Source organism: Gadus chalcogrammus, chromosome 1, assembly GCF_026213295.1.
Source record: "Gadus chalcogrammus isolate NIFS_2021 chromosome 1, NIFS_Gcha_1.0, whole genome shotgun sequence".
Taxonomy (NCBI): Eukaryota; Metazoa; Chordata; class Actinopteri; order Gadiformes; family Gadidae; genus Gadus; species Gadus chalcogrammus.
In genome coordinates, this window is record NC_079412.1 from 22743140 (window position 1) to 22751709 (window position 8570).

Below are 8570 nucleotides of genomic sequence, written 5' to 3' on the forward strand. Positions count from 1 at the left end.
ACAGAAAGAAATCCAAGGAAAACTATGACGTATACAAAAATTCTTTATGTAACAAATTGATCTACATCATTTTAGTATCACTTTTTCTCTTCTCTTTTTTTTATCCCAAGTGCATAGTTTCAATACAGGTCAAGTTCTCTTATTAATTTAGTTTTTTTGTTGTAAACTCTTGCGCTCTTTAACTGATAAGAAGAACACGCAAAGACAAAAGAAAAAACAGGAAATGATTCAATAAATACAGGATGATCGAGATTTCTTTTGTGTTCCAGTCTGCGTCAGCCAATTGTAATGAGCGCTTGATAAACAGGAAATGGTTTGGACAATCTATTTTCAGGTCTACATTCTGCCATTTTACTAACATGTTAGCACTGTAAGTAAGCAAGGATAGTCAAATGATTTGCTTGGTTTCCAATCATTTATTTTTTGCCCCATTGTATGACAGCGTTGGTGGAAGGGAGTTTTGGAGACCAGTGTGTGGGGTTTTCACAGGTTCTTGGTCTCTGTGCTGGATGATACAACCTTGCCGTCCACCATGTGCTGTGTGACGGTCATCACCTTGGTCTTCTTGGAAACCTTCTGCTCTTCCAGGGCGTCTTGAAGTCTGGTGGGGAGGGGGAGGGGGGGATGCGGGAATGGTCACTAGGCATGTCAAGTTATTCCATAAAAGATCCAGGCCTGTGACTATATCATCTTTAGCTGTATTATGAACAAATTCGCCGAACCTGAGAGGACATAGCTTATACTTACTCGCTAGATGCACTGCATCTGCCATTTTTTCATTAACTCACTTGAAGTCTCCTCCGTCCAGCAGCCTTCTGTACGTGGCGATCTCTGCCTCCAGCTTCATTTTCATGTTGAGCAGGGCCTCATACTCCTGTGTCTGGTTCTGGATGTTGCCGCGCAGCTGGGTGAGCTCCGACTCCAGCCCTCTGATGACGTTGTTGAGGGCCTCGACCTCCATGTTGAAGCGCATCTCGGTGTCCCTCAGTGTGCCCTCCAGCGACAGTTTCTGTTAGGATAGAAAATAAAGGCACGAACATTAAAGAAAACACATTCTTAAGGACATGAGATGACACGGACCGAAGGAGAACAGTGAATATAATAAGTTGGTGCCAACGAAGCGAAGGCTGACGGAGGCTGTTCTCCTCACCAAGCTCCTCTGGGACTCCAGCTCGATCTCCAAGGTCTGCAGCGTTCTGCGCAGCTCGCTGACCTCTACCTGTGCCCCCTTCAGGGCCTGTGTGTTCTGGGTCACCTCGGACTGTACAGTGGTAATCTGCAAGGAAAGAAATACCACAGACATCTATTAGTAGGCTATATTCTCTTGGTCAGAAACTTGAGACGTCGAGTGAAAATCTTAAGTCCATCATCTGATATTAAATAAAACCTGAATTCACCAATAGGATAATATTATAATTTGTATAATTAGCTTGGAGGTTGGAATGAATGTATTGGAAAGGTAATAGTGGATAGCTGTTTACCTGGGATTCGTGCCATGCCTTCAGCTCCTCCTGGTTCTTCAGTGCCATCTTCTCGTACTTGGCCCTGATCTCTGACATGATCTGGGCAAGGTCCTGGCCCTTAGGGGCGTCTACATCCACCTGCACTCCGGACTGGGAGACCTGGCTGCGGAGCTCCATCACATCCTGAAGGAACCACAACCAATCAAATAGTTGTCACAATGGGAGTCTGGCCTGCTCTACAACATGGATTGGCCTGCTCTTAAACTTTAATGGTAAAGATTTGTAGATTTTTATCTAATCTGCGGCCCTGTGAGTGTAGGCCTGATCCGGCTTTTGTCAAAGTTTAGGTTTCCTTTATGTATTTTTATCAAAGTATAGGTAGGATTTACATCTGTGTTTTGTCATAGTTTATGTAGGTGGTATCTGTATTTACATTGTATGCAAGTGTGTCACTGAGTTCATTCAAGACACTGAATTCAATTATAAACCAGCAGCCCACGGGCGTCGGTCGCTTCTCCTCAATGCTAGTAATTAGACGGCCCTGTGGTAGCCTCATGGGGAAGAAGGGATTTTTATGATCAAGCTCGCTGAAGAATTCACTATATTTCAGATCAGGACTCCTACCAAACCCTCCCAGACTCCCACATAAACAGTATGTTTGTAAAATGTTCAGGAATGTCCCCCCCCCCCCCCACAGAGGAGGTCAGGAGCCGACCCTTCTGCTCATTCTATGCGTGCTTTGAGAACCACCATGTGTTGTTGTGTTTTAGGAGCTCTGGGGACCGAGGGATGAGCCCTATTTGCAAATATTTGTCAGGGCTTACTTTGGCCGTGGTATTGAAATAAAATAAAAGTGATGAAGTTCAATGTTTCCATATGGGCTTCTATGAAGAGCTTTAGGTTTAATTTGAAGTGAAGGGAAAAAATTGAACTGCTAGAATAACGCCATCTCTGGTGAAACATGCACCATTGCAATTCAATCTTTAAACTCCATGGAATGACAGTTTACCGCCAATCAAAAACAGCAATAGGGACTACCTGTGTATGCGGCTGTCCCTGTTGGGCCATGTTCTCCCATGGCTTGGGGTTTCATACAGTCTGTAGTGTGAACTCACGTTGTCGTGGTTCTTCTTGAGGTGAATGAGCTCCTCCTTCAGGGCTTCGATCTCGCTTTCCAGGTTCATGCGGCCCATGTTGGTGTCGTCGATGAGCTTCCTCAGACCAACGATGTCGGCCTCGACGGACTGGCGGATGGTCAGCTCAGACTCAAACCTGGAAGCAGAACAGAGGAGATCTTTGGTTAATACTAGCCCTACATTTGGCAATCTTAATCGTGTGATCATTGGGCTTGATGAAAATCTAAACCACTGCTGCTTGAGAGTAGGAGTTTTCTTTGTTTTTTGTACATGCAAAAACACTTAATCGTAACGATATCTTGGCATGCTTTAAATTAAACCATCAGTAATTTTGCGTTACAGACTTACAGTAGACTCTAGGGTGTGAAGATTAGAATGACTCATCAGACAACCCAGACATAGCATAATGTAAGCTGCTAGCTTTAGTCGTTTTATTACACTACGGCCCAAACTAGTGCAACCATCCACCCCCATAACAGGGGTAAGCTGCTTTGTAGTTGTAGTTTTTACAGTCTGTGGTTCCATGGTCTGCTCTTACTTCACTCTGAAGTCATCAGCGGCCAGGCGTGCGTTGTCGATCTGCAGGATCACACGGGCATTGTCCACGGTGGCATCAAACACCTACACCAGGGTCATTCGGGAGGAAGGAAGAAAAAAACTGTTTAGAATCCGGAAGGAACAACATTTTCTCGGGCGACATCAAACAAACATGCAAAAAAAATATTATCATTTGGATAACCGGAGATAAGTGTGTTCAACAGCTCTTTATTTTTAATGGGTTTGTCATTGTCTTGGAAACAAGACCAGTGGCGTTGGCTGTTTTGGCTAACGCAAATACTGGTAGCAGTTACCACCAGTGTTTGCGCAGCCAGTGGAACGGCCTCAGATAAGGACTCTGGGAAAAGGGACGGGAGGCATGCAGGTGACGTATGTCTGTGAGCCAATCATTTACTGCCGAACAACGGCTTCCCCTTGGCTGCTAGGGAACAGGATTCCGACTGTCATCGGGCAGGATGGGAGAAGGTGATTTGCATGAGCCAGGGTGAATGTAGAAGGTAACAGCTTAATATGAGGGTTAAGAGGAGGGTAAGAGCCGTGTCTATGGGTCTGGGAAAGTGCATGTTGACTTGAGCAGATGAGAGTGCTCATGGCTTGGTTGGGTTTCCTGTTGTTGCACTTAGAATCTTTGTTTTTGCAAGCAAGTTGGGTGGGTTACTGTGGGCTTGGGCGGTGGTGGTGGAGGGGGATACTCATCTCTCAAAGAGCCAAACAGAGTCAATGTGACCCTGGTCTGTCAGGACTACATGACTGACTTCTAAATCAGTTGAACTTTTTAGGTTGGCGACTAAAATGGCCCTATTTTGGCTCCAATTACTGTTTGCAAGTTGTCATGGATAATAACTGCCGCAGATTATATCTGTTCCAAATGGAAAATGCCACTTTCAGCCCATTATCTTCATCCTTTTACTGGTTTTGTAATTACTCTCGTTCTCAAGACTTGGCTGACCTTCATGTGGGCCTCTCTCCCACGCTTTATACCGATTTCAAGGGAGTCTTGAAATAAATACTTAAACTGCCACGCCTAATCACCAAACCACAATGGTTCCCTTTTCTAAGTCTCAAGTTTATTTCTGCAACCTATGAAATGTTTTCAACAAACAAGTACCGCAGTGTTCGGTTGGCTTCGCAATTTGTGCTCGACCATTTTTTGGTTTTAAATTTCATGCAATTACAAGCGAATTATTTAATAATCGTCTCCATCCAAATGCTTTCCATTCTCAATATTCTCGTCATTATCTTCTTTACTCTATGTGGTGTCTTAAAACATGTGAGAGCTGAGTAGAGATTAGAATTAATTCATTCATTTTTAAATGACTATTGTAATGTCACTGAGCCAACAAACTCCTCCTCAGAGGTTGATAAGAAACCTGTTTTTTGCACTTTTACCGCACACATTTCACTAAGTAGTAAATAAAAGGTGTACATTTACTGTCTAGGTTGGCTTCCATGGGGACTTTTAGTTTTCACTCTCTCCTGCCTTCCCTCCTTATCAGTTGTAGTAATGTACACACACAAGTCCTTAAACTGTGTTCCGTCTTGTAAAATGGCATTGCTCCCTTTTGTGTCTCTTGGGAATACATACAGTGACTAATTACCAAGAGGGTGTGAGATGAACAAACACTCTTTTTCTAGGCATTGCAACTTGTTTGTCTTTTAATGCTTAAGGTCACTGAACCACTCCTCCATTTTGTTCCACGAGTCTCTCTCGCTCTCTTGCTCTCTCTCGCTCTCTCAGCCGCTAGCCGGTTTACTAAAATTCCTTCCATCTGGGCCCCCTGCCCGGGACTGCTGCCCACACAGTAGCTGATCAGAGAACAAGGAACGATTCACAGCTAAAACCTCATAAGGTCAGTTCAATCCCGAGCAAGAAGGTTTATGACACGTGTCAAGATCATCAACGTTTGCTTCTTGGCTCACTTTCTCTTATCTTACACCTATTTATTTTGAACAACGGGGTAAGTATTCAAACCATCATAAGAAGAAGTTGGAGTACTCTTCAATCATCAATGTTAGTCCTCTTCATACAAATTCCATCTCTCCGGCCCCCACTTGCCATCAATCAAACCGACTCGAGCAAACCCCCCCCCCCCCCCCCCCCATCTTCCCTCCCACTTTACCCCTCCTCCCCCAACCTCTCAGAAGTACCTTTTACCCCAAGTTACAAACAACTCCCCTCGCCACCTCCACCACCGCCGTCACCACCACCACCAGCATCTCTCCACTCCCCCCCCCCCCCCCCCTCCGCCTTTCATCCCTGGCCTGCCTTGGTGACTCACCTTCCTCCTCAGGTCGTCCAGGATGGCCTGGTACTTGCTGTAGTCGCGGAACTCGGGCCCGCTCTTCTCCATGGCCTCGCGGATCTTGATCTCCAGCGTGCCGTTGGACTGCTCCAGGCTCCTCACCGTCTCCAGGTAGCTGGACAGGCGGTCGTTGAGGTTCTGCATGGCAAACTTCTCGTTGCCCATGATGTGGCCGGACTGCCCGCTGGAGTTTACCTGCACGCCGCCGGAGAATCCACCGATTCCCATTCCCATTCCCATCCCGGAGCCCAGTCCCATCCCGGACCCCCCGCTGCTGCTGCGGACCCCCGACTGATAGGAGGACGAGATGCGGGTCCCCTGGCCACCGGCGCCGGCGTAGATGCTGGACGCCTTGTGGGGGGGGCACACGGCTCTGTGGTCCATGGACACATGGCCAGAGGGGCCCCTACTGCTCCCGCTGGAGCGGACGGAGTAGGAGGTGCTCTTCTGGTAACTCATTGTGGGAGCTCGGCACACGGGGAGAGAGAGAGAGTGAGACTGAGAGGCGCGGGCTGGGTTAAGCACTAACGGGAGCACACAGACATGCAGGAGGAGAGGAGAGGACGCCGGTAGTATTTAAAGTCACTGGGCCCCTGAGCCGGCCCCCTGGCCACGCCCACATTTCCTGGGTTCCCGCCCCTCTCGTTCCAGCGGGCTGTACCGCAGGGCTGCTCAGCCTGCATGCCTTTGTCCGTCGTCAAGATGAGTTGGCGTGTTGCAAAATTTTGCTGTGACTGGAAATTCGGTTCACTTTTCTTTTCTTTTGTCAGTTAAAAGACTAACTTTAACCTCTTGTTAAATCAAGCTAAATAATTATAATAACTTTAAGGGAATTAACCTGCTTTATAACTTGCCCTGTCTATTTTCACAGTTCTCTAAGAAATGTAATATTTTCAAAGCTCATCAATTACAGGGAAAAGAAGGAAATGAATCACTGAAGTTCAACACAACAAACAGCGTGTTGTTTTTTTCAGCGTTGATGTTCCTTGGTAAAAGACACACCCTATTGCTCCCTACGTACGTCGTGTTATTGGTCCCTACGTTTTTCCATATTGTGAAAATCTTTCACAAGAGTTCCATAGTAGGGTGTACCACACAAAGTACACCAAAACGGCTGGCTGCTGTCATAACAGCCTTGAGTCAGCTGCATTAAGGGAAGGCATGAGGAACTGAGGTCATTTCACGAAAGATGAACTCCCAAATCTGGGTGTTCCATCAGAGGTCGAAAGCCCCGCCCTTTGTCTGATCCCGTGTGTTGCAGTACCGCAGTATTTGCGGCCGGCATAGTTAGATAGGGGAGTGGAGACCGTGGGAAGCGCTGGTTTTGTTGCATATTTGGCCTAAATGGTGGTTGTCTCTGGCACCCTGGGTCTCGGGGCTGACCACGCAATAGGTTAGCACCAGCACTCTAAAGTCAACACGTATGTGGCTCTCCTGTGTAAGTCACAAGTCGAAGTGCTAGGTAAGATGGGGGTCGGATAACGAAGGGGCTAGTGTGTTCGGGTCACCAATGTCCACGGGCGCCTACCTCTTCCTCAAAGACCTAAATCCATCATTGGTTGCTTTGGACAAGAGGGTCTTCTTGTCTAAATGTAAAAAAAAATTGACGTTCCTTTAACTTTAAAAAAACTGAAAAAAAACAACAACTGAAGTGTCCACTTATCTTACTGGGAAGATCTTGCGGGCATATGGTGTGTATGGTCTGTGTGCCGAAGCCCGGATGTGTGTGGGCTGCTCTGGGCCAGGACGGATGTGTCCTGCAGAGGGGACAAACAACAGAACAATCGCTGTGGGTCACGTGTGTACACGCAGGAACAAAGACCTCTGCAGACTGGGCAGCATAACCAACAAGACCCCCCCTGCTGGGCTGGAAAAATGTGGGGGGGGGGGTTTCTGCGACATGCCGTACCCCCAACCCCTGGTCCCTCTTAAACAAGTTACAAGCTGCTTCTTTGTCTACTCCTTCTTCTAGCGAACATACAAACCTGTAGTGTGTATTTTTACGACGCGGGATGATCTAGCGATGTGTACACAGATGGCTTATGTACATATTTAAGACATGATGTTTTTACTTTCCCTTTGTTTGGATTGCATCCTACCCACCATTTAACAGTTACAGTCAAGGTTTTGGTTATGGTCTAGGTCAGCTCACATCCTTTGCTCTGAACTCTTGTTTGTTTTCCAGTAAGGATGGTAGGGCCGGATATGTTGGGTCTGGAGAGCTGCTGATTAACGATTAACATCTTCATTCTGTCTTGGCTATTCAGTGCTGTTCAGTTTAACCCCAGTGCCCCTCAATCCAGCTTAAGTGAGAGCTGCATACCAAAGCTCAAAACTCATCAAGCTACTCATGTTTTTTGCAACAGGTTTATTCCAGCTATGAAATAATCCATGCTCATAGCTTTGCTTATCTCATCGTTTTATTGTTACAAATCCGATTTTTCCCATCAATGTTAATTTTTAAAGTGAGACATGAGGGTGAGAGTACCAGCAAAGCCGGTTTGCTCCGGTGGCATTTGAGATGAAGTCGCCACTGTATATAAGCATCAACCTCACGGAAGCCTCCTTTTACTGTCAAACATAACAGCCGACCACCAAAGGGCCTCTTTAATAGTCTCAGAAATGTCCTCTCAGCATTCCCCCCTCGCTGTATCCCTGTCTGGGTTTTCTGGACTTGATTGTGACGATGTGTGATGCCCCACCCAGTAAGGAAAACACAGATGATAGTCATTACAACAGAGGTGAGGACATGCGGGTTGTTTGAGGAAACAAAAGGCAGGCGGGAGGGTTTGTTTGCTTTAAGGGCAGGTAAGCATCGGTAAGATGAGCACCTGGCTTATCATCCTCCTTGCAATGATTGATGACTGTAAACTGGTTGTAGACAGTAATGCATATGCTACGGCTTTGTAAAGAGTCCCGCTACTTATTCAAACACACATGTACATACATTCATTCATACATACATGGGTTCACATACATGGGTTTACACTCACTCACTCACTCACTCACTCACTCACTCACTCACTCACTCACTCACTCACTCACTCACTCACTCACTCACTCACTCACTCACTCACTCACTCACTCACTCACTCACTCACTCACTCACT

General features: G+C 46.5%; 1 protein-coding gene across 1 annotated transcript; it reads right to left on the reverse strand.

Moving 5' to 3' along the window:
* Positions 1–23: 23 nt before the first annotated feature.
* Positions 24–6015, reverse strand: LOC130387386 (keratin, type I cytoskeletal 18-like). Its single transcript, XM_056596429.1, has 7 exons — positions 5437–6015; positions 3138–3220; positions 2579–2735; positions 1482–1646; positions 1151–1276; positions 789–1009; positions 24–601 (listed from the first exon to the last, which is right to left on the reverse strand). The coding sequence occupies exons 1-7, from the start codon at positions 5917–5919 to the stop codon at positions 484–486; spliced, it is 1353 nt and encodes a 450-aa protein (XP_056452404.1). The 5' UTR covers positions 5920–6015; the 3' UTR covers positions 24–483.
* Positions 6016–8570: the final 2555 nt, after the last annotated feature.

Excerpts from the sequence above, each read along its gene's own strand:
- LOC130387386 (XM_056596429.1), bottom strand. The coding sequence starts at position 5,919 with ATGAGTTACCAGAAGAGCACCTCCTACTCCGTCCGCTCCAGCGGGAGC. Across the intron at positions 3,221-5,436 it reads TGGACGACCTGAGGAGGAAG|GTGTTTGATGCCACCGTGGA; the intron begins GTGAGTCACCAA and ends ACCCTGGTGTAG. Across the intron at positions 2,736-3,137 it reads GCTGATGACTTCAGAGTGAA|GTTTGAGTCTGAGCTGACCA; the intron begins GTAAGAGCAGAC and ends TTCTGCTTCCAG.